Raw genomic sequence first — 26,941 nt, forward strand, 5'->3', positions numbered from 1 at the left:
TAATCCCACTTGCCAGCACTTGGCCCATAGCCTTGATTGTTATGGTATGCCAAGTACTCATCCAGGTACTTTTTAAAGGGTGTGTGGCATCCCCCTTCCACCACCCTCCCAGGCAGCGCATTCCAGACCGTCGTCACCCTCTGGCTAAAAATGTTTTTCCTCAAATCCCCCCTGAAACATCCCACCCCTCACTTTTAACTTGTGTCCCCTCATAACTGACCCTTCAACTGAGGGGAACAGCTGCTCCCTATCCACCCTGTCCATGCCCCTCATAATCTTGAACACCTCAATCAGGTCGCCCCTCAGTATTCTCTTTTCCAACAAAAACAACCCAAGCCTATCCAACCTCTCTTCATAACTTAAATTTTCCATCCCAGGCAGCATCCTGGTGAATCTCCTCTGTACCCCCTCCAGTGCGTTCACTTCCTTCCTATAATGTGCTGACCAGAACTGCACACAGTTGTGGCCTCAAAGTTCTATACAACTCCATCACGACCTCTCTGCTTTTGTAATCTATACTCCGATTGATAAAGGCGAGTGTGCCACATGCCTTTTTCACCACCCTATTTACCTGCCCTTCCGCCTTCAGAGATCTATGGACAAACGTGCCAAAGTCCCTTTGTTCTTTGGAACTTCCCAGTGTCATACCTTTCATCGTATACTTCCTTGTCAAATTACTCCTTCCAAAGTGCATCACCTCACACTTTTCAGGCACCAGGAGAACCAAAGTCACTTACAAGACAGGCAGTAAAGCAATGCACCAGAATGATTAGCTGACCGTCTTATGAAATGTTGGATTTTCTTGCAATGTTGTTTGTTTTACGGTGGTTTTTATTTCAATGTTACCAAGTGGCTGATAGTAGAGGGATTATAAGGTTGAGGACTATTGTTCAACAATGTGCTATTGCTGCTGACTTTGCTAGTAATCTGTGCCTGCGTGAAGTTTGTATGTGTGCCTTGTTTGATGTGCCGTGCTCTGTACTCCTTACCTCCTGCCTCTCATCTTTTGGTAGTTTCTGAATTTTTTCAGACTCAGCATGTCGGGATACTTCTGATGTTTGTGTTTCCGGCTTTGTAGAATCTGCTGTTTCTCCTTCTTTGGATTCCTATGGAGAATTTCAATTGAAATCCGTTCAGTGGGCAATTAATTCACTTCACATAGTAATCTTGTTAGAAAGACGTTCTACTGAAATATTCATGATTGCAGCACAACATTAATGAACACTGTCAACTGAATGTTCTGGAAAATTCCTAGGATTGTATAGAACATACAAATGCTCTTTATCCTGATATGAGCTTTATTTTACACTCTCCCACCCAGTAGGTTTCATGGCAGTGGTGCTTGTAAATTGCAGTGTGTGCCCTGCCACTGCCTAGCTGCCCGCCCCCCATCTGTCTCCAAATTTATCGGGTTGATAGATGTGACAGGTGGCAAAGAAATGCTCAATTAAGGGCCTCACCCACCCTGGCTCTATTTTACCCATGGCAGGAGAGTCTCATGCCAGCACCCTGGCAGTGTTAGCTGCATCAGCAGGTGTTGATCCAGGAACGTGGGGGACTATCTGACCATCAAGACTATACCCCATTCCTTTACCTATACCCATCTGACCTCTCAAACATGACCCTCACAACACTTGCCGGGGCCTTCCAGCCTGAATCTGTGATAGCTTGGAATCATCTTCAGGTTCGTCTCCATTGCAGCCCATATGCATTCTCAGTGGATGACCAAAGCAGAGATGCAGATTAATTTTCTGGGAACCTGGGTTCGAATCCCACCATGATAGATAATGGAACCTGAGCTCAATTAGAAAAAAAGTTTGAAAGCATGAAACCATCTGGTTCACTGATGTTCTGATATCAGGCATTCTATTGCCCGAGCTGCTCAAGGTTGTTCTGTAAGGCATCTGCTGTCACCCTCGCTGAAAGTTGGCAGCCTTTGAACAGCCATGCTGCAATGCATAGGAGCACCAGGACAACCAAAGTCACTTACAAGACAGGCAGTAAAGAAATGCACAGGAATGATTCGCTGACCGTCTTATGAAATATTGGATTTTCCTGCAATGTTGTTTGTTTAGTGGTGGTTTTTATTTCAACGTTACCCAGTGGCTGGTAATCGTGGAATTATAAGGTTGAGGAATATTGTTCAACAATGTGCTATTGCTGCTGACTTTGCAAGTAATATGTGCATGCATGAAGTTTGTATGTGCGCAGATTGGCACACAGCCTCTTCAAAGACATGTCAGCACTCATCTTGCCGCTATGTATTGCTCACATTTGCAAAATGATATATTCACACAACTTGATGACATTATGGCTGGAATTAGCGTGTGGCCATGAGCAGGAAAATTGCACTGATGGCTGACGGCTTTGTCCATTGTATCGTGAGGAACTTTGAAAAAAATGTCCCAAAGGGACAGGTCCCATGATGTCACAGTAGTGGAGCGTGGCCAGCACGGTTTTGCTTTTAAAGATTTAGAATTTGAATTCTCTGTATTTATGTGTTTAGATGCAGCACCCACTCTGTAATAAGTTTAAGTTTATTTATGCGTGTAACATGATACATGTGTTGCATCTGAACAAATACCTTTACCAAACATCTGCCACAACTGTACCAGAGGTGAGTGAGGTGCAAATGCCTTTTTTCATCTCAAATGGTAGCCCCGATGGCAACATTTCAGATGTTATGGAGTCATGTTCACAGCCATAGTCTTCACCTCTTGGCACAAACTAACTCTGTTCCCCAACCATCAACTCCATCCCTCTCTCTGCCAATCAGTGATCCAGATCATATTTGATCCTAAAATGAGTTTTAGGATGACACGTCCTTCCATTCCCAAGAATGCCTAATGCACCATCATGATGTTGTGCGTCTCCCAGCCCTCACTCTTTTGTCACCTCCAAAATTTGGCTTTCAAACAGATTCCTGTCCCGGAACCCACACTCCAATCTCTATAACGATCAGCACAACCAAAATTTGCATCAAGTATGTTCACTTACCCTATATAAGCTCCCAGTTTGGAAACACCTTAATTTTAACATCCCCATTGACTTCAAATCCCTTCAGAACTTCTCCCATCCATGTATCAATGACCTCCTTCAGACAGACAAACCGTTTGGCTCCTTCCATTCTGGCCTTTTATGCATCCTTGATTTTAATGCTCTATGATTTGGAATTGTGCCTTCAGCTCCTGAGACCTCATCCTTTGAAACTCCCTCCCTGAATTGTACCATCTCTTTCCCTTCTCACCACTTCTTAAAAACAACCTCTTTGACCAAGCATTTATCCTGGTATCTCATTATGACTTGCTGTCAGATCTTGTTTGAAAACGTTTCAGTGAAACACCATAGGACATTATACTATGTGAAAGGTGACACAGAAGTGCACATTGCTGTTGTTGATTTGAGAAAATTCAGGATGTGTGAAGTATGCACCCAAATAAGAGCCTGGCTGGATTTCTGCCTGTTTGAGATGCAGTTCATGTCAATGTCATGCAACCTCCACATAACCCAGGAAACATTTTCCAATGATGCAAATTTCTATATGCCTCAGCAAGAACAGTTTTTAATGCCTTAAACTATTCCATAAAATGGTCTTCTATACTACATACTAATGTGCCTCAAGACAGAGCTGTGTGCCTTGTTTGCTGTGCTGTGCTCTGTACTCCTTACCTCCTGCCTCTCATCTTTTAGTAGCTTCAGGATTTCTTCAAAATCAGCATTTCGGGATATTTCTGATGTTTGTGTTTCCGGCTCTGTAGAATCTGCTCTTTCTCCTTCCTTGGATTCCTATGGAAAATAGCAATTGAAATCTGTTCAGTGGGCAATTAATTCACTTCACATAGTAATCTTGTTGGAAAGACGTTCGACGGAAATATTCATTATTGCAGCACAACATTAGTAAACATTGTCAACTGAATGTTCTGGAAAATTCCTAGGATTGTTTAGAACTTACGTAAATTTGCTTTATCCTGATATGAGCTTTATTTTACACTCTCCCACCCAAGGGCTTCATGGCAGTGGTGCTTATAAATTGCAGTGTGGGCCCTGCCACTGCCTAGCTGCCCATCACCCATCTGTCTCCAAATTTATGGGGATGGTAGATGTGACAGGTGGCAAAGAAATGGTCAATTAAGGGCCTCACCTGCCCCGGCACTATTTTACCCAAGCAGGGGAGTCTCATTACAGCACCCTAGCAATGTTAGCTGCATCATTCCAGGAACGTGGGGGACTATCTGACCAACAAGGCCATACCCCACTCCTTTACGTATCCCCATCGCAACACTCATACATGACCCTCACAACACTTGCAGTGCCTTTCAGCCTGACTCCAATGATAGGTTGGAGTCACCTTCATGTTCTTCTCTATTATAGCACATATGCACTCAGTGTAGCGGTACTGTCACTGGATGACCAAAGCAGAGATGCAGGATAATGCTCTGGGAACCTGGGTTCGAATCCCACCATGATAGATGATGGAACCTGAGCTCAATTAGAAAAAGATATTAGGAATCATGAAACCATCTGGTTCACTGATGTTCTGATATCAGGCATTCTATTGCCCGAGCTGCTCAAGGTTGTTCTGTAAGGCATCTGCTGTTCAACCCTCGCTGAAAGTTGGCAGCCTTTGAACAGCCATGCTGTAATGCATAGGAGCACCAGGACAACCAAAGTCACTTACAAGACAGGCAGTAAAGAAATGCAGAAGAATGATTAGCTGACCATCTTATGAAATATTGGATTTTCCTGCAATGTTGTTTGTTTAGTGGTAGTTTTTCTTTCAATGTCACCAAATGGCTGGAAATAGCGGAACTGTAAATTTTAGGACTACTGTTGAACAATGTGCTATTACTGCTGACTGTGCTGGTAATCTGTGCATGTGTGAAGTTTGTACGTGCACAGGTCGGCACACGGACTCTTCAAAGATACATCAGCATTCATCTTGTTGGTGTATATTGTTCCCATGTGCAAAATGATATATTCACACAAGATGACATTATGGACAGAATTTTTCGATTCTTTTGTAGGGTGTGGCCATGAGCAATCAAAACGCGATGAAGGCCGGTGGCTTTCTCCATTGTATCGTGAGGAACTTTGAAAAAAAGTCCCCAAGGGACAGCTCTCATGACCTCACACTGGTGGGGCATGGCCAGCACGGTTTTGCTTTTAAAATTTTGAATTCTCTGTATTTATGTATTTAGATGCAGCACCTATTTTGTGATGTGTGTAACATGATGATACATTTGTAATAAAAGAACAAAGAACAGTACAGCACAGGAAACAGGCCCTTTGGCCCTCCAAGCCTGTGCCGTTCCTTGGTCCAACTAGACCAATCGTTTGTATCCCTCCATTCTCAGGCTGCTCATGTGACTATCCAGGTAAGTCTTAAACGATGTCAGCGTGTCTGCCTCCACCACCCTACTTGGCAGCGCATTCCAGGCCCCCACCACACTCTGTGTAAAAAACATCTCTCTAATATACTTCGCCCCTCTCACCTTGAGCCCGTGACCCCTCGTGATCGTCACTTCTGATCTGGGAAAAAGCTTCTCACCGTTCACCCTATCTATCCCCTTCATAATTTTGTACACCTCTATTAGATCTCCCCTCATTCTCCGTCTTTCCAGGGAGAACAACCCCAGTTTACCCAATCTCTCCTCATAGCCAAGACCCTCCATACCAGGCAACATCCTGGTAAACCTTCTCTGCACTCTTTCCAACGCCTCCATGTCCTTCTGGTAGTGCGGCGACCAGAACTGGATGCAGTACTCCAAATGTGGCCTAACCAGCGTTCTATACAGCTGCATCATCAGACTCCAGCTTTTATACTCTATACCCCGTCCTATAAAGGCAAGCATACCATATGCCTTCTCCACCACCTTCTCCACCTGTGTTGCCACCTTCAAGGATTTGTGGACTTGCACACCAAGGTCCCTCTGTGTTTCTATAATCTTGATGGCTCTGCCATTTATTGTATAACTCCTCCCTGCATTATTTCTTCCAAAATGCATCACTTCGCATTTATCCGGATTAAATTCCAACTGCCACCTCTCCACCCAATTTTCCAGCCTATCTATATCCTGCTGTATTGCCCGACAATGCTCATCGCTATCCGCAAGTCCAGCCCATCTTCGTGTCATCCGCAAACTTGCTGATAACACCAGTTACACCTTCTTTCAAATCATTTATATATATCACAAATAGCAGAGGTCCCAGTATAGAGCCCTGCGGAACACCACTGGTCACAGACCCTCAGCCGGAAAAAGACCCTTCGACCGCTACCTTCTGTCTCCGATGGCCAAGCCAGTTCTCCACCCATCTAGCCACTTCTCCTTGTATCCCATGAGCCTTAACCTTCTTAACCAACCTGCCATGTGGGACTTTGTCAAATGCCTTACTGAAATCCATATAGACGACATCCACGGCCCTTCCTTCGTCAACCGTTTTTGTCACTTCCTCAAAAAACTCCACCAAATTTGTAAGGCACGACTTCCCTCTTACAAAACCATGCTGTTTGTCACTAATGAGATTGTTCCGTTCTAAATGCACATACATCCTGTCTCTAAGAATCCTCTCCAACAACTTCCCTACCACGGACGTCAAGCTCACTGGCCTATAATTTCCCGGGTTATCCCTGCTACCCTTCTTAAACAATGGGACCACATTCGCTATCCTCCAATCCTCAGGGACCTCACCTGTATCCAAAGAAGCGACAAAGATTTCCGTCAGAGGCCCAGCAATTTCATCTCTCGTCTCCCTGAGCAGTCTAGGATAGATGCCATCAGGCCCTGGGGCTTTGTCAGTTTTAATGCTCCCTGAAAAACCTAACACTTCCTCCCTTATAATGGAGATTTTCTCTAACGGTTCAACACCTCCCTCCGAGACACTCCCGGTTAACAAGTCCCTCTCCTTTGTGAATACCGATGCAAAGTATTCATTTAGGATCTCCCCTATTCCTTTGGTTTCTAAGCATAATTCCCCTCCTTTGTCCCTGAGAGGTCCGATTTTCTCCCTGGAACTCTTTTGTCCCTAACATATGAATAGAATGCCTTAGGATTCTCCTTAATCCTGCCTGCCAAGAACATCTCGTGACCTCTTTTTGCCCTTCTAACTCCCCGTTTGAGTTCTTTCCTACTCTCTCTGTATTCCTCTGAACAAATATCTTCACCAAACATCTGCCATAACTGTACCAGAAGTGAGTGTGAGGTGCAGATGCCGTTTTGCACCCCAATTGGTAACCACGATGCCAACATTTCAGATATTATGGAGTCACGTTCACAGTCAGAGTCTTCACCTCATGGCAAAAACTAACTCTGTTCCCCAACCATCAACTCCATCCCTCTTTCTGCCAATCATCAGAGGCTGATCCAGACCATATTTGATCTTAAAGTGAGTTTCAGGATGACATATCCTTCCATTCCCAAGAATGCCTATTCCACCATTATCATGCTATGTATCTCCCAGTCTCTTTTGTTACCTCCAGATTTAGCTATTCAATCAGATTCCTGTCCAGGAATCCAGCCTCCCATCTCCATAACAATCAGTACAAACAAAATTCGCATCAAGTATGTTCGCTTGCTGCACTCTATAAGCTCCCAGTTTGGAAACACCTTATTTTAACATTCTTTTTCGCTGGCCAGGCCGGGTCCCCCACAGTGCTGATCCTCCAGCCTCTCCAGTGGCCCAATCGCAGCCCCCACAATAATTCCCGGGCCAGCCCTGACCCTCCCCCGCCCCGGATCTCCCTGATGTCCAGCCCACCACCCCCCCAACAGTGGTGATCGCCCCACCCCCCTCATCCCAGCAGACCCCCCCCTCCCCCCCACCACCCTCTGCTGACCCCCCCAGGGTCAGATCCCCCTGCCCCTCCTCGGGAGGCAGGCCACCACCCCCCCAGTCCACCCCGATCGCTGGCCACCCTTCAGCCCAGACCAATCCCAATGCAGAGTGGCAGCGGGACCCCCCAACTCCACCAATCGCCTCCTAGGCCCCACCAACAATCAGCCCCACCCCTTGGCACTGCCCAATGGGCAGTGCCAAGGTGCCTCCTGGGCATGGGCACTTTGCCCCTTGGGCAGTGCTGGGGGCACAGGCACACACTGCCAGGATGCCCATGCCCAGGGGCACCACTCCCACCACCCGACCACCAGGGGGCCCCCCGATTGCCCCCCCCTTCACTCTGGCGGGGTGACATCAGCAAGTGTTGGTCCAGGAACGTAGAGGACTATCTGACCACCAACGCGATGCCCCACTCGTTTACCTATCCCCATCTGATCTCTCAAACATGACCCTCACCCTCCTCACAACACTTGCCGGGGCCTTCCAGCCTGACTGCGGTGATAGCTTGGCGTCACCTTCACGTTCTTCTCCATTGCAGCACATAACTCTCTGGGACTGCCTGCACTCTCAGTGTAGTGGTACTGTCGCTGGATGACCAAAGCAGAGATGCAGGATAATGCTCTGGGAATCTGGATTCGAATCCCACCAAGATAGATGATGGAACCTGAGCTCAATTAGAAAAAAATATTTGGAATCATGAAACCCCCTGGTTCACTGATGTCCTGATATCAGGCACTTCTTAAAAACAACCTCTTTAACCAAGCTTTTATCCTAGTATCTCCTATATGGCTTTCTGTCACTTCTTGTTTGAAAACACTTCAGTGAAGCACCATAGGACATATAATACGTGAAAGGTGATACTGAAGTGCACATTGCTGTTGTTGGTTCAACAAAATTCAGGGTGTGTGAAGTATGTGCCCAAATAAGAGCCTGGCTGGATTTCTGCCTGTTTGAGATGCAGTTCATGTCAATGCCATGCAACCTCCACATAACCCAGGAAACATTTTCCAATGATGCAATGACCAAATGCATGCACATTTCTATGTGCCTCAGCAAGTACAGCAAAAATTTACACATCTATATATTTACAGTCTTTTCATGTCTTAAACCATTCCATAAAATGATCTTCTATGCTCTGTGCTAATGTGCCTCAGACAGAGCTGTGTACCTTGTTTGATGTCCTATGTTAAACACTCCTTACCTCCTGCCTCTCATTTTTTAGCTTTTCATATTTGGATCTTTTCAATGGTTGTGGTTCCAGCTCTTTAGAATCTGTTGTCTCTCCTTCTTTGGAATTCTATAGACAATTGAAATCTGTTCAGTGGATAGTTAATGCTCTTCACATAGTAATTTTGTCAGAAAGACGTTCCACTGAAATATTCATTATTGCAGCACAACATTGGTAAACATTGTCAATTGAATGTTCTGGAAAATTCCTAGGGTTGTATAGAACTTATGTAAATTCTCTTTGTCCTGATATGAGCACTTGGGCTGGATTTTATGCTCCCCCACCTGGTGGTTTCATGGCAGTGGTGCTCGTAAAATGCAGTGTGTGCCCTACTGCTGCCTACCTGCCCGTCCCCCATCTGCCTCCAATTTTATGGGGGTGGTAGTTTTGTCAGTTGGGAAAGAAACAGTCATTTAAGGGCCTCATCCGCCCTGCCACTATTTTACCCATGGCAGGGGAGACTCATGTCATTGGGTAACCCTGGCAGCTTTAGCTGCATCAGCAGGTGTTGGTCCAGGAAGGTGGGGGACAATTTGACCACCAAGGTCATACTCCACTCCTTTACCGATCCCCATCTGACCTCTGAAACGTGACCCTCACTCTCCTTACATCCATTGCCTGGGCCTTCTAGTCTGACCCTGGTGATAGTTTGGAGTCATCTTCAAGTTATTTTCCATTGCAATATGCAACTCTCTGGGGCAGCCAGCATTCCCAGTGTCGTGGTACTGTCGCTGGATGACCAATCCAGACAGCCAGGGTAATGCTCTGGGTTCTGGGTTCAAATCTCACCATGACAGATGATGAAATTTGAATTCAATTCGAAAAAAATTTGGAATCATGAAATCATCTGGCTCAGCCAGCGATGTCAACATCCCACGAATGAATAGGCAAATAAAAACAGCCATCTGATTATCTGGCAGCTCATGGATGTCTCTCCTAACATTGCTCCCAGTATTAAATTTCTGAAGAGAAGCTAGTAGTATTGTGGATGGGTGGGCAGGTGCGCTCGGTTGAAGTCTGCTTGGAGCGCCATTGCACAGGTGCGGAATCTCCCAATATACTGTATACAGTTTAATATCCCAAAATATTCTTTTTCAGATATTTGCAACTCAATGACTTTATCCTGAATAAGATTACTCTTCTTCTTGAAGATAAGGTAACCCCCGTAGAAAGAAATCCTATTATCTGCGGAATCTAAGCAATTAATCATCAAATTTTGAGAGTATACATTGGACATTCTGCAGTCTTGGGAAAATGAGCTTGCTATTGATATTGATGAGGAGACATGGGGTGATATTTGGGAATGTGCCAATAAAATCTTGGTTTGCAATGGAACAAAAAGGGATTCAGCTTAAGATATTACACTGTCTGCATATTATTCCAAACTTGAGGCATAGGTTTGACCCTACTATATCTGAGATGTACAGAAGTGTGGGGTGGTCACGGGAATTGTGTCTGACTTGTGTTAGGATCAGATCCTACTGGTTCGGCATCCTTAAAGAGCTTGAGAGGCTTTTGATACGACCTTAGAGTTGAACCTTTTGTACTTGATTCTGGTTCTCCCAGATAAAAAGATAATTAACACTAATGGGAAAAGGTAGTACAATGTTCTAACTTATGAATTGGCAATAAATCTCCTTCAATTCAAAATTGGCATTAAACTATTATGGAATATATCCCTATGGAATTCCTGACTTGTATACTCAGAGCTAGATCGAATATATTCCGTAAGCCATGATGTGGAGATGCTGGCGTTAGACTGGGGTAGGAACAGTAAGTCTCACCGCTCGACAATCACCAGGCAGGAGTGTTCCCTTCCTTGGGAACACTTCAGCAGTCAAGGGCATTCAGCCTCTGATCTTCAGGTAAGCGTTCTCCAAGGCGGCCGTCAAGACACATAACAACGCAGAATCGCCAAGCAGAAACTGATAGCCATGTTCCGCACAGGAGGACAGCCTCAACTGGGATCTTGGGTTCATGTCACACTATCTGTGACCCCCACGACTTGTCTGGGCTTACAAAATCCTATTAACAGTCCTGGTTTGAGACAATTCACACCTCTTTAACCTGTGCTTAATCCTCTCTCCACTTGCATTGTATGCACCTGTAAAGATTTGAATACCTGTTAAGACTCGCAATCCAAGCATTATCGTGTAATTGAGTTTGTGTCTATATAGTGTTCAATTCTGGTCACCACACTCCCAGAAGGATGTGGAGGCTTTGGAGAGGGTACAGAAAAGATTTACCAGGATGTTGCCTGGTATGGAGAGCATTAGCTATGAGGAGAGGTTGGAGAAACTTGGTTTGTTCTCACTGGAACGACGGAGGTTGAGGGGAGACCTGATAGAAGTCTATAAGATTATGACAGGCATGGACAAAGTGGATAGTCAGAAGCTTTTTCCCAAGGTGGAAGTCAATTACTGGGGGGGCACAGCTTTAAGGTGCGGGGCAAGGTTTAAAGGAGATGTACGAGGCAGATTTTATACACAGAGTCGTGGGTGCCTGGAACTCGTTGCCAAGGGAGGTAGTGGAAGCAGATACAGTAGTGACTTTTAAGGGGCATCTTGACAAATACACGAAAAGGATGGGAATAGAGGGATATGGTCCCCGGAAGGGTAGGGGGTTTTAGTTCAGTCAGGGAGCATGGTCGGTGCAGGCTTGGAGGGCTGAAGGGCCTGTGCTGTAATTTTCTTTGTTCTTTATATGCCCTGTTTGTGAATCCAACTCTTCACTCACCTGATGAAGGGGCAGCGCTCCGAAAGCCCGTGCTACCAAATAAACCTGTTGGACTTTAACCTGGTGTTGTGAGACTTCTTACTATGCATATTCCGTAAGGTACTGGACCCCCTACCTCAAAGTATTAGACTCCGCATTGCCTGACTTAACCCTGCAAGGTTTTCCATAAGTTATCCCGTAAGCAAAGATGTGCATCAATGTGCCTTTCTTGGCTTTATCCTGATATCTTCCATTTTCTGAAATATCCTTTCACTATGTATGATATGAGGTGCCGAATACAATGAATAATTTGTACCAACTGTGTTGGTATTTTTTTCTGTCTTTTTCTATTTGTGTTTGTGGGAAATTGATCATTCTGTACCGTACTAATCTTTAAGGGTTTTTTGCATTGTTAAAAACTGAAGAATATTTAATAAATATGTATTTTTTTAAGAAAGTACTTAATGAACACACCCTTCTCTCTGTGACAAGTTCAATCCATGGTTAATATGTCGGTACTGCAACTTTGCACAGCTCAATACATTTGACTGGGGAGTGAGGGAGCAAGATATTGTTTTTTGCAAAGGTAATGGAGATCAACACATCTTGGACAGCAACTTATGAATTTTTACATTGAACTGTATATCTGCATTCACCTGAAACTGTTATCCAAATTGTGCATAGATAACAATGTGTGCCATTAATGACACTTTTATTTCTATAACAAACTTGACCCATCACAAACTGAAAAAAATCACTGCACAATTAATTTTACATACTATGGAATAATTTTTGAGGCAGGCAAGTGAGATCAAAGGCAGATGTATGAAAATACAATTCACAAACTCCCTCTTTCTGCTTTAAAAGAAATGGAACTGAGCACAAAAGAATAAGTGAGAATCCAGTGTACTGTAACTAAAGGGGTCAATTTTATTGAAATGCTTAGACCCTATTGCTAAACCCTAATTGCTATTTACAACATAATCCACATTTATTATTGATCAATTCTGCAGATGCATAGAAACATAGAAAATAAGAGTAGACCATTCAGCCTTTCAAGCCTATTCTGTCATTCAATACGATCATGGCAGATCCTTTATCTCAACACTATACTCCCTCGCTCTCCCCATTTCCATTTGACACCTTAGAAATCTATCTATTTCCTTCTTAAATATATTCAGTGAGTTGGTCTTCTGTGCTAGAGAATTCAACAGGTTCACCACCATCTGAGTAAAGATGTTTCTCCTCATCAATCCTAAATGGCCTGCTCTGTAGCTTGAGACTATGACCCTTGTCCTAGACCACCCCCAGCCAAAGGAAGCAACATCCCTGCATCCAGTCTGTCAGAATTTTATACATTTCAGTTAGTTCCCCTCTCACTCTTCTGGATTCCAGTGAAAAATCAGGCCAGTTAACCTAATCTCTCCTCAAACGACAGTGCGAAGGCCTGTAAGATGCTGCTTATATTCAACTTATGACAATGCCAATAACTAACTACTGCATTTACAGATTTTCAGTCTGTCTGTAACAAAGATAGGATCAAGTCTGCATTCCTCCACTGTATAGCACCATACATCCATGCGCTTGTATGCTGTGACATCACAAAGCTGTCCTTAAGATTGGTATAAACTGCCTAAAATTGTGAGACTTCTCTGTAAATAGCAAACCAATCCCCAGGAGATATATTGCAACAAAAATAATTTTTGAAAGGTGAAGAAATCTTACCACGGATGTCAGTTGCCACTCTGTTTTACCAGCAACAATAGTCTGTGAAATAGAAAAGTAAGTTGAAACAGTTTTATAAATCTAGTTTGCCCTAACTGTTTTTAATTGCACAGAAAAGAAAGACAAAAGAAAGCTATTTTAAAAAAAATTTCAGATCTGGAATTTCATCATGATGAAGAGACTCTCCAATGTGGCGATAATGGCAGAAGAGGCTAAAATCTGGAAGTCCTGCCATGAACATGGCACCTATCATTTCCACAGGGACAGAAATGGGCCCAGGTCAGGATTTGTTCATATGAATTTTCTCGAGGCTATATGAAACAGTAGGTGCTTCCAGTCATGTCTAATTTTCATTAGCCACTAGTGGGAGACATGACGGCCGGATTCTCCGGTCCCACCGGCAACGCACTCCCACCGGCAACGCACTCCCACCTGCAGTTTCCCGCCGGCGTGGAATGATGTCAATGGGAATCCCATTGACAGTGGCAAGACCAAAGAATCCCGCCACTAGCAACAATTCGCCACCTCCTGCCGGCGGGAAGCACGTGGCTGGAAGGCCGGAGAATCTCGTCCAACATGTGCAGATTAGAACTGGTAGGAGCTGACCTAAACTTTGCATAGTCCAATGGAGATGTGAGGTATCCCTTTGAAAAGGTAGGGTATCACTTTGGATCTGGTCCTGGGACACCACCAAGGGAGGTCAGGTGCCCTTTGTAAGAAGGTGGAGGATGCGGTCAAGAAGGCGTATGGCGTACTGGCCTTCATTAATCGAGGGATTGAGTTTAGGAGTCGGGAGATAATGCTGCAGCTTTATAGGACCCTGGTTAGACCCCACTTGGAGTACTGCGCGCAGTTCTGGTCACCTCATTACAGGAAAGATGTTGAAGCCATTGAAAGGGTGCAGAGGAGATTTACAAGGATGTTGCCTGGATTGGGGGGCATGCCTTATGAGGATAGGTTGAGGGAGCTTGGTCTCTTCTCCCTGGAGAGACGAAGGATGAGAGGTGACCTGATAGAGGTTTACAAGATGTTGAGGGGTCTGGATAGGGTGGACTCTCAGAGGCTATTTCCAAGGGCTGAAATGGTTGCTACGAGGGGACACAGGTTTAAGGTGCTGGGGGGTAGGTACAGGGGGGATGTCAGGGGTAAGTTTTTCACTCAGAGGGTGGTGGGTGAGTGGAATCGGCTGACGTCGGTGGTGGTGGAGGCAAACTCGTTGGGGTCTTTTAAGAGACTTCTGGATGAGTACATGGGATTTAATGGGATTGAGGGCTATAGATAGGCCTAGAGGTGGGGATGTGATCGGCGCAACTTGTGGGCCGAAGGGCCTGTTTGTGCTGTGGCTTTCTATGTTCTATGTTCTATAAGTCGGGTGGCCCTTGGAATTCTTAAAAGGAGGCTTGAATGCGCGTAAACCCATTAACTGTCAAGCTCATTGGAAATGTCAAAAGTGACAAAAGTGAACTGTCTAATATTAAAATGCACTCTGAAAAGCAACTGTCAAGGCATTTCAAACTCTTGCCCTTTAAATCTTTGAAAAATATCTGGAGGTGTTTAAAAACAAAAATCATTGTTTGTTATTTCACTTTGTTTATATAAGCCATTATTGATTTAGTGCTACATAACTAATTTCACAACCTTCCATTATCACAGGGGCAGCACGGTGGCACAGTGGTTAGCACTGCTGCCTCACAGTGTCTGTGTGGAGTTTGCATATTCTCCCCATGTCTGTGTGGGTTTCCTCCGGGTGCTCCGGTTTCCTCCCACAGTCCAAAGATGTGCGGGTTAGATGGATTAGCTTTGCTAAATTGATCTTTAGTGTCAGAGGGATTGACAGGGTAAATACGTGGGGTAACGGGGATAGGGCCTGGGTGGGATTGCTGTTGGTGCAGGCTCGATGGGCCAAATGGCCTCCTTCTGCACTGTAGGGTTTCTATGATTCTATGATCACAGTAGAGTCCCTTCAATGACAGCTTCAAGCGCTTATAGATTCTTTGAATTGGGACTATGAATTACAATTATATGTTCATAGTGGATTGAAAGCTTGAATGAAATATGTTTGTTTTTATAAGAATGCAGTTAAAGGAATATAAATGTAGCGAATGGCATTTTATGAATGAATTATTTCAAAATAAATTTGACAATAGATACTTAGAACTTCATATCATTTCATCTCAGCATAGTTCCTGAGGTCTGTCCATGGTAGATACTGTGAGAGTTAGAATGGTAGGTATGAGGGTAAAGGGTTGTAGGTGGGGATACGTGGTTCTGTATCAGTTGGCATGGGGCTGTAAATGATTTTGAGGATGGGTGGAGGGGCATAGGTAGGCAAAAGAGCTTTATAGGACCATGGAAGATAGGTGGAGTGGCATAATTTAGCCTAGGGACTATAAAGACCCATGGGGGTTGGTCGAGGTGGCATAGGTTGGCATGGATGGGTAGAGTACATTAGGTGGCCAGGGCTGGCATGGATTGGGCATGATGAGTGTGTGGTGGAGTGAGGGATTGTGAGGAGTGAGGACTGAAGCGTTGCTTTTTAAAACCTTGAACACATTGCCAAAGCACAGGTATAGGCTTTTCACCCAGCCTGCCTCTGCAGCCAGCATTTTCTATAGTCATTCTGGGGGAGATGGACATTGTCTCATAACTTTTGGAAGTGACAAACAAGGATGATGGTATCTGGGACCTTAGTAAATAGTGAGACCAACAGCGTAGCTCCTAAACCAATGACATTTAAGAATGAAAGAAGTAGAGGAAATAAAGGAGGGTGAATTAGAATTATAAACTACAATAACAGAAATAAACATGGAAAGTTTTACTTGAGGAATGAATGAGTTTGGGAGTGGGTGGGGTTTGAAAAACAATGAAATTAAAAACACACTACGAAGCTGACTCTAATTCATCAACATCCTCAGTTAATTGCAGCATGTTAGACTGCCTGTGAATAATCCCTTCAGGAGGACGAGTTACTGGCCGGAATTTTACCGGCACGCCCGCCCTGATTCTGGGGGCGGGCAAGGCTCGGAGAACGGTATTCTCCTTTGGCCTCGGGTGGACATGCTGATAAAATTCTGCCCACTAACTTATTAACAGAGATTTAAAATGTGTTTTGAGATTTAACTAATGATGGACAAGTTTCCCAGACTTCCTGGAACTCACTAGTCAGAACAATGTGGGAACACAGGCTAATTAAGCAGGGGGGGGGGGGGCACTGTAGAAATGAGAGGCACAAATTTCCATTAGCATTGAAAACCCCACAACTAATTTTCATCTCATTGTGAAAGACGTTAAGACACTTGTTTTGAGAGGATACTTTCATGATTTTACAGATAAATTTCACTTCAGAGGCTTTATATCTAATCTCCAATTTGCAACTGTGATCAGATTGGCATGGGTGTTGCTTACGCTGGGTGAAATCTGGAGCCCTGCCCCAGGGCAGGTTTGGTGACAGGGAGACATTTAAATGGACGAGAGGTTGCCGAGTGGGGACCCTGCCATTTTTTTGCTTCCGTCCCAATTAAGTCCATAGTGGGAAGGCTGTGAACAGCCTTCCCGACCCACTGTCAACTGAGACCCTTATGTGAGCAATTAATGTCCACTGGTGGGCTGGCAGGAGTGATGTCACCATGTGTGTTCAGGGGGCCTCCTTAAAGTGCACTCAGTTGCTGATTGAGGGACCTGGCATTGGGATGGAGAAAGCCATTGAAAGCCAATGCTATGACCTTGCTGTTGACCTTATTCACCCCCACCCCCCAACATTTGCAGCCTCCTGGAAGATGACCTACTGCCAGCTGGACCTGCTGAAATATTCACTTAAACCAGTGACTATTAAACTCACCATCACCCTCAATTTTTCCCCCTCGACCTTCCTTCCAGAGATCTGGATTGTGCATTCAACTGCCCACAAAGATAACTGATGCCAATCAGAAAGCCTTGGCTAGTTAGACATGGGTGTACAGAGACTTTTTAGATACTCCCATATTGCCCAGTTGTATTCATTAGCTGGAAGGACATCCACTCTCTGTCAATGGGCACAACCACAAAAAGATTCTTATGATAAGTTTGTGTAAGATTCTCGACAGCTGCCATGATGATTTCATCCCAAGTTAGTCTACCTCTCTAATCTCTTGACATCTCAGAGTTACTTTCTGGCTACTTGGTGACCAGACATACCCACATCAAACTTTGCCAATAATAATTCTGAGGAACTCAACAAATGAGTCCCAGGAATAATATAATGAAAGCCAAATGAAATCCGGAGTTGTCATTGAACCAGCAATCATCGGCTGAAAATATGCTTCAGGTGTCTCAATGGGTCTGGAGACACTCTTCAATATTCAGCAGCCAAGATCTCCAGAATGGCCATGGTGAGCTCCTCTCTACACAGCATTGCACAGTAGCAAGGTTTGGCCTTTCAGCTGAGCAAGACGCAGAGTGCAGAGCCTCTTCGGAGGAGGAGGAATGTGATGCAGGCAGTGTACCAACAACAGCTGGCTGAGATGTCCTAATATTGTGGAGGTTTGGTTAGGTTTCACAGTGGTCCCCCCTGGCAGCCACATGCAAAAGTAATTCCCCTCACCCCATTCTTCCCCCAACAGAAAGCACTGCTGCAATCCACTGAGCTTCCTTTTCAGAACTCCCTCCACTGCTCGGCAATATTTCCCGTCTTAGTCATCACAAGTAAAAAACATACGGCTGCAGTTACATCTATAAATGGACAATACAGGGAAGTGGTGGAATTGAATAATATTTCGGTGGTTGAAAACTGAAACAGAAATTTATCATTCTAATATTGCGAAACATAGCAATGTGCATAGTATTGTGCAACTACAACTCTTCACACTTCCTCTTCCCAGCGTGATATAATCTCTGCAGCTTCAGCAGGGCTGGAGGCAGGCTACTCAGACTATGGTGAAAGTGGAAGTGACTGGAGTTGAGCACTTTTATCATCACCCATCTCATGGAGATTTCAATTTCTGTATTAACAAAGTGCTTGAGAACATTCTGCTGCTAGATCAGTGGGGTAATGAATGCAAGACTAGATTATCATGAGTCCTATTTAAAGTGATATTCATTGAAAGCAAGCCATTAGTGGGATTCGTCAGGAACTTGTGTGATTGCAATGTTTGATGTTCCTTGCCAATGATCAGTGATCATTCTTTCCAGGGATGAAGACATCATTGCAAACGCCTGCAACATCATGCTACTCATGCCTGTGATTGACTGCTCCAGTCTCCCTGCATGTGTGCACGGAGCAGTCGGAGTGCAAGTCATTACTTAACACACTCATTGTGCATGCTCCAGAAGCATCATTTGGTCTATGGCTCATAACAATCACCACTGTGACCAGCTGAGTTTACCTTTGAGTATCCATGCCCGGTGCTGTGAATTCTGCATTGCTGTCTCTGCCTTCACCATCTGCTCTTGCTCATTTGTGATGCAAGGGACACCAGTGTGACTATCTTCTTTAATGGTCCCACTGAGTATCTGAACTGATGCATGCATAAGTCTTGTGACAGTTCACCCTCAGAGAGAGTGACTCCTTTGAGGAATTATCACGTCCTCCTGAACTACCTCCTTTGAATTGCTTGAAGGCCGTGTGGGACATTATAGACATGAATTAGAACTGTCATGGGGAGAGTATTTGAGCTAATCATTAAGCACGGAATGATAGATCATCTGCTATAAACATCAGGTCAATATGGATGAGTGTTGTATGCAAGGGGCTGGGTGAGATTTAATTCTGTCGCCAGATATCTAGGGCAACCCTTTCTCTCTACCTCCGATGGTCAGACATCCCGAGACTACTGATTTCCAGTGCTTCCATCTCTTCCAATGCTAATTGCTAGATTAATGGAGGGCCACCTCAAATTCTTTGTCTTTTCTTGATAGTCTATGGTAATTTCTCTTGCAGAGGGAGAAATAATAGACCTATGAATGAGCCAATAAAAGATGCTGAACAGATAGATGGACATCGTTTGTTGAGGGTGGTTATGCGGGAAAGCGTGAAAGTGCAGTAAGGTGCCAGTGTGTAGAGACAGATGGGTATGTGAGGAAGTGGACAGAGCAAAAGCACACCTGCAATGTAGATTTTTGTGAGGAGTAAAGAGTTGTATTGGTTTTGAGAAGGCAGAGTGACGGGAGTTAATACACACGTTAAGATGCAGTTGAACATGCCCTTTCCTCATTTTTCCTGCCCTGATTTGGTCACTGATACGCTTTCAGCATTGAATCCAAGAGTGTAATTCTTCCATGGCTCTGCTATTGGGTTCAATATGAGGTGGGAGTTCAATAATCAGTTTTAAGTTGGCCTGAATTTCTCACGGGATCTTCTGCTGGTGCCTGCCATCGCAGAAGGGAAAACGATTCGGACCAGTATTCTTATTTCCCAATTTTTATTGGTATTCTATTTTAAGGTATACAAGTATTCTTATTTTCCCATTTCTACTGTGTTTTCCTTCTGAGATGATAGATCGGGAAACCTGCTGGAGGCTGATATGATACTAATTTGCATCCAAATAATAGGATGTACATGAACAAAGAAAATTACAGCACAGGAACAGGCCCTTCGGCCCTCCAAGCCTGCACCGACCATGCTGCCTGACTTAGCTAAAACCCCCTAACCTTCCGGGGACCATATCCCTCTATTCCCATCCTATTCATGTACTTGTCAAGACGCCCCTTGCAGGTCACTACCGTATCCACTCCCACTACCTCCCCCGGCAACGAGTTTTAGGCACCCACTACTCTGTGTAAAAAATCTACCTCGTATATCTCCTTTAAACCTTGCCCCTCGCACCTTAAACCTATGCCTCCTAGTAATTGACTCTTCCACCTGGGAAAAAGCTTCTGACTATCTACTCTGTCTATGCCTCTCATAATTTTGTAGACTTCTATCAGGTCTCCCCTCAACCTCTGTCGTTCCAACGAGAACAAACCAAGTTTCTCCAACCTTCCTCATAGCTAATGCCCTCCATACCAGGCAACATCGTGGTAAAGCTTTTCTGTACCCTCTCCAAAGCCTCCACATCCTTCTGGTAGTGTGGCGACCAGAATTGAAAACTATATTCCAAGTGCGGCCTAACTAAGGTTCTATAAACCTGCAACATGACTTGCCAATTTATAAACTCAATACCCTAGCTGATGAAGGAAAGTATGCCGTATGCCTTCTTGACTACCTTCTCCACCTGCATTGAAGGCCCAACCACGCCTGGAAAAACTTGGCATGCAGAAGTTGGGATTTACCAATGCCTGGGATTGTCTCTGAAATTTGGAATAGAACATAGAAGCGCAGTACAGGCCTTCGGCCCTCGGTGTTGCGCCGACCAGTGGAACCAATCTAAAGCCCCTCTAATCTACACTATTCCAATATCATCCACATGTTTATCCAATAACCATTTGAATGCTCTTAATGTTGAACGGAGGCTGCCAGCAACTGTGGACCCCAGAGCACCCACAGCAGTGGGTGGGGAGAGCATCTACAGGTAGATTTATCAATATGGCACCCAGATATGATGATGGGACTCATGCCATCATGCTCACACTGCCAAGGAATATGGCACTAAATCCACTGGTGCATAATTAAAGAGGTTAGGGCTGGAGGATACAGCATGGTTTCCAGCCAGACTCTACAGAGGGAAACACTCCACATTTCTGTCTTGCCACCAGACTTAGTCCCAAAAGAGAGAATTCCACTCCCAAGAGTGTCCCTCCACTACCATTGCTTACCTCCTGAGCAGCTTCCAGTCGCACCTTCTTGGGTTCATCAGCAGGTTTCTTGTTCCTATCATTAGGGAATAGTATCTTCCTGTGGACTCTTAAAGGACCCAGCATTACATCTAAGGACACATCACTATAAGGAGGCACCAATTTGAAATGTTGGGATTCCATACTGACAGGTTCTTCTTCCACCCCCAGAATCCATCAATTGTCATTGAATTGCACTTCTGGTTTTGGTATGCACTAACAGAGCAAACTCACCTCTCACCTTGCTTCTACTGCATGTTCACATTAAAACTTCTCTCAGAGAGAGAGAGAGTGGAAAATAATGGGTTAATAGAGTCAGAAAAGACTAAGGGAAAGTCATAAAAAAAATTTAAAAATCTTTAAAACTCATTACTTCAAGAAATGATACTCACAAGTTTCAATTAGTACCTTTTATATGTCAGAGAGAGCAATGCATTGCATTAAATAAAGTTAAATGTACTTACACTGCTAATTACCAGACATAACTTTCTGCAATTTTAATGAACATGTAAAGTCAATAATTTCTTAAAACAGGGAGGCATTAATTTGGCCTTAATTTTAATACTGAAATGAAGTCTGTGCCAGTTTGTCATTGTTTCTAACCCAAGATTACAAAAAGGGAAACTTCTATAAAAATAGAAAAGCAAAATGAATGTGTACCTTCCGAAATGTTAACTTCAGTGGAATCTCGACATTGTCATGCAGCTTTGTGAAACGCAGCTCAGTATAGTCAAACTCAAATCTTTTCAGCTGCAGAGCCAATATCTTTGGCAGACTTTCAAAGTAATATTTCTGAAATTAAAAAGGGGACAGGCAAACAGTTATGCAGATGTCAACTTATTTGGGACATTTTGGGCCCGATTTTACCATTTTGATTCTAAGTGCCGAATCTGGGCGTAGTACAGATCCGACCTCGAAATCCGCTTTCCAGTGCGCCCATACGCTTTCAGCCAGCTCCAGTCCGATCCGCGCTGTGGGCGGGGCTCAGCACTGCCGGGACGATCGGAGCTCTGAACTGTGCATGCGCAGTTCGAAAAAAATTTGAAAAAGCGCGCCTGGGCACTGGACTGGAGCGCGCGGCTGTGGCGGTTTGTGCCTTTTTTACAGCCATATGTTTCTGGAAGATTGCTTCCTGCTGTGTATCCTGTGTCCAGCGTACCCAGGCAGAACAATTCGCATAGAACATCAGTAGTTCGCTTTGGAAGGCAGGTCTATGCCAGGCTGTATCCTGTTTTGCTGGTTCGACCTGATGGGTCCACTATCAAAATCCGATACAAGGAGCCTAAAAAAATTATGACGCCAGTCGATGTCTCCCTTCTGCCAGAAGCTGAAAGGAAAGCAAGAATGCACAAATGTGTTCCCAAAAGAGCTAGAATGAAAGAGGAGCAATTTGAAGATGAATTTAAAGTTGACAACTATAGCAAATTCTGGAAGAAAAAGTAATCTTCAAAATTTTGGATTTTAGAAACAACCATCACTGGACTGCTTGACTGGTGTTGACACCAGTGGAACTTTGACAAATGCACAAATTATTGTGATGTCATTAATAAGTTGTGTTTTTAATTTATGATCTAATCCCCATTTATTTTATTAAAATGTGTTCCTACAGGAAGGATACAGGGAATGAAAAAACAGATTCCAGTTTTCCTGTTGTCCAAAGATGTGCGGGTTAGGTTGATTGGCCAGGTTAAAAATTGCCCCTTAGAGTCCTGGGATGCGTAGGTTAGAGGGATTAGTGGGTAAATATGTGGGGGTTGGGCCTGGGTGGGATTGTGGTCGGTGCAGACTCGATGGGCCGAATGGCCTCCTTCTGCACTGTAGGGTTTCTATGATTCTATGATTTCTATGATTATTTCTACTATTACATGGCTTAAATGCAAGGAGAAACTGCTTTGTATGTTAATTAGACAACACCCATTCACATTAATTCTGTGCCTCCTGTTCCTGACTACATTTGTGTGGATTTGACTTGCATATATTTAGTTGTTTGTGTGATGTATCATTAAAACCAGTTGCAGGGGGAGAAAAAGCAGAAAGCGGGGGAGAGAGCAGCTCTCTGACACAGATCGTCCTCTGGGCGGGGGGCAGGAGGAGGAGGGGGGCGGCTCAGATGTATCTCTGGTTGGGGGGGGGAGGAGGAGGGGGGCGGGTCAGATCATCCTCTGGGGGGCGGGGGGGGGGGGGGGGAGGAGGAGGAAGGCGGCTCAGATGGATCTCTGGGGGGGAGGGGCAAGGGGTCCACTGCCACTCTGCAGGCGATCCCTCCTCCCCACTGGAGGAACGAATCCCTCCTCCCGGAGTGGCCACACGTCCACTCTGGGAAGAGGGATTCGTTCCTCCAGTAGGGAGGAGGGATCACCCGCAGAGTGGCAGCGGACACCCCTGCCCTCCACCCTCCCCACTGATCGCCTGCAGAGTGGCAGCAGACCTCCCTGCCCCCCCAGAGATCCATCTGACCTGCCTCCCTCCTCCACCCCCCCCAGAGATCCATCCGACCCACCTCTCTCCTCCCCCCCCGCCAGAGGATGATCAGACCGGCCCCCCCTCCTCCTCGCCCCCAACCAGAGATACATCTGAGCCCCCCCCCGCTCCTCCTCCCCCTCCCAAGGTTCTATGGTGCTCAGATGCATATTGAAGAGAGTTCAAAGGACTTAAAAGTCAACAATTGTTAATCTTAATTTGACTGTTTATCTTTTTTTCCCCCATTGATGTTTAAGCAGTAATGAGACTTAATGCTCAGCGTAACATGTTTTTAATCAGACACCAATGAATTTTCAAATGGAAGCATGCTATCTGATGTTTGGGGGAAAAAATGAACACCAATAGATAGATGCCAAGTAGATCAGACTGCACAACAGCTGTTCTGCACATATCCACCAGTAAAGAGATTCTTGTGTCTCTGGACAGAGATGAGCATTCCACACTTTGGTGAATGATTAGCGCACGTAGAAGCTCCTGATCTTAAAATGCAGATTATAACAACAGGTTCAATGACACAGGTAGGTGTGATGGTCAGACTAACCATAATGCTGGATGGTTCTTCACACGTATCTCAATCAGACGATATCATGTTTAGTCAGTATTAGAGTAAGCCATTGTGACCATCAGTCAACAGAGCCTGACTGACCTTATGTTAGCAAGTAACTGAACAGGGCGTTTGGGGAACAGTCTTCAGAGACAGATAAGAATCAGATGTAGAAATATGCCACCTGCACTTAACTTGCAGCTTGTCGGGGGACGGGGGGGGCGGGGGTGGCTCTGCCACTGATAATGCCCTTCAATGTGGTCCCAAAACACTTTCCATCTCCTTTCAGCTATGCTGTAAAATGGACGCAAAAGGATTGGACCAAAGTTTGACAACGGAATGGCCTTTGTCACAGCCCCCTCTAATTCAAATTGAGATCAGTAGCTAGAATTATTCTGTCACTTTTTCGTATATTCCTTTTTGATATCCTCTTTATTCACTTTTGACTCCAAAATGTATTCACATTTACATAGGGAAATAACATGTTTTTAGAGCCTTTAGATTTCTAAAACTTTTTAGAACTTTTGTAATTCTATTGTTTAATTGCCTCAGAAAAACATATGAAGTATGAGTGCAGACCATATGCCCCACTGAACCTACTGTACCTTTCAATACAATCATGGCCACAATGGCTTCTGCTTCACAATTGCTTTCCATATCTCTTGATTCCCTGAGAGAACAAAAATCTGTATGCCTCACGTGTAAATATATTCAATGATGCAGCATACACAACCCTATGGAGTAGTGAATAAGTTTCTTTGTCTTAAATAATGGGCCCCTGATCCTGAAGCAGAAAACTTAGCATAAAACAACATGGGCTCTTATCTTGTTAAGTAGCCTTTTGTGCAGTACCTTATCAAACGTTTTGGGAAATCAATGGATTAGTTAGCTAACAGGAAACAGAAAGTAGGTGTAAATGGGTCTTTTTCTAATTGGCAAGCTGTATTCAGTGGAGTACTACAAGGCTCAGTTATGGTGCCTCAACTGGGAGAGGCCGTGGTGTAGTGATAATGACACCAAACTAGTAATCCAGAGGACCAGGCTAATGCTCCAGTACAAATGAAGCCTAACACAAGTTAAAAACTGGTGGAATTTTAATTCAGTTAGTAAATCTTGAATTAAAAAAAAGCTAATCTTGGTAATAGCGATGATTCTCTATTGTCATAAAAACCCATCTGGTTCACCAATGCCCTTTCGGGAAGGAAATCGGCTGTCCTTACCTGGTCTGGTCTACATGTGACTCCAGACCCAAAATAATGTGGGTCTCTCTGAAATGGCCTAGTCAGATATGTCAAACTGCTACAAAGCCTACAACTTGGCATCGACCTAGACACTGGAAACAATAATAGAAAACCTAGCCCCATTGATTTCCCAAAACGTTTGATAAGGTACTGCACAAAAGGCTACTTAACAAGATAGGCGCCCATGTTGTTTGGGGTGTTATATTAGCATTGATATAGGATTGGCGAAACAATAGAAGATAGAGGTGCATTCTCAGGATGGCAACCTGTAATTAGTGGAGTGCCACAGAGATCAATGCCGGAGCGACAATTATTTACAATATATGGGGACGATTCTCCCATCCCGCCACACTAATGTTTCAGCGCAGCAGGCTGGGAGAATTACATGTCGACTGATTCGCGGGATTCGCACATACATTCTCGACGCGCACACATCTCCCAGCGCCGGATATCCAGCGCCGTCGGAACCATGCTAGAAACCGACGGGAACACCATCTCTTTTTAACGCGATTAGTGGACCCGGGATCAAATTTTCCGGGCCTGCATCTCCCACCCTGCCAGGAGTATTTCACTCCAGCGGGATTCAGACTAGCTCCCCACGTTCGGGGAACTAGTGAGACAACCCCGCTGGAGTGAAGGGGGGAGCAATCGGAGTCCCCCAGGGGGTCAGGCAGCAGAGGGGTGGTGCTCCCTGGGCATGGGGACCCTATCAACGCCCGTGCCCCCTGCCCAGGGGGAACCTTGGCATGGCAGTGCCAAGGGGGCAGGGCCTAGATGTGGGATGGGGGGGTTTCCACTGCCACTCTACATTGGAATCAGTTGGGGCTGGAGGGAGGCCATTGATCGGGGCAGGCTGGGAGGGCGTGGTCTGCAGATCGGGGTGCTCCGGGACGAAGGGGGGGGGGAGCGGTCAGAGCTGGCCTGGGAATACTCGTGGGGGCCGCGATTGGGCTGTGGGAGGGGTGGAGAGGCAGTACTGTGAAGGTCCCGGGCTGGACAGTGATCAGGAGATGACAGATCGGGGCCACTCCGCATGCGCAGAGGCCCGGAACTGTCAACCTTCAGCGTGAACAGGCCTCCCCTCCTGGGCTTTTAATTATATTCAGGATTGTGACCTCTCCATTGCACAGGGTATGGGATATTCGAGTGTGAAGTTGCACTGAAAACACTGCCGTGATTTGCACCAGTTTTCCCACACTTAGAACTTTTTTGGGAGAATTGCGGCCTATATTCTGACTTGGATGAGGAAGTGAATGTATTATTGCCAAGTTTGCAGATGACACAAAAATAGGTGGAAAAGCAAGTATTAAGGATAATACAAAGACTCTACAGAGGGATAAAGAATGTTAAGTGAGTGGGCAAAAACTAGGCAGATAGAATATAATGTAGGAAAATGTGAGTTTATGCACTTTGTGACGAAGAATAAAA

At 44.9% G+C, this 26,941-nt stretch overlaps 1 protein-coding gene across 10 annotated transcripts in view; it reads right to left on the reverse strand.

The window, feature by feature from the left end:
• The window catches only part of LOC144491367 (ubiquitin carboxyl-terminal hydrolase 47-like), a 67,304-nt gene that overhangs the window by 14,561 nt on the left and 25,802 nt on the right, over positions 1-26,941 (reverse strand). For 8 of the 10 annotated variants that reach the window (XM_078209080.1, XM_078209078.1, XM_078209077.1 and 5 more), the window contains 5 exons: positions 21,908-22,039; positions 13,502-13,543; positions 9,035-9,130; positions 3,670-3,786; positions 990-1,106 (listed from right to left, as the gene is read on the reverse strand). In XM_078209080.1, coding sequence (XP_078065206.1) covers positions 990-1,106; positions 3,670-3,786; positions 9,035-9,130; positions 13,502-13,543; positions 21,908-22,039 — 504 coding nt within the window. The remainder of the gene's footprint in view (positions 1-989; positions 1,107-3,669; positions 3,787-9,034; positions 9,131-13,501; positions 13,544-21,907; positions 22,040-26,941) is intronic. The other 2 variants (XM_078209081.1, XM_078209083.1) reach the window with 1 other exon arrangement.

Source organism: Mustelus asterias, chromosome 3, assembly GCF_964213995.1.
Source record: "Mustelus asterias chromosome 3, sMusAst1.hap1.1, whole genome shotgun sequence".
NCBI classification, from domain to species: domain Eukaryota; kingdom Metazoa; phylum Chordata; class Chondrichthyes; order Carcharhiniformes; family Triakidae; genus Mustelus; species Mustelus asterias.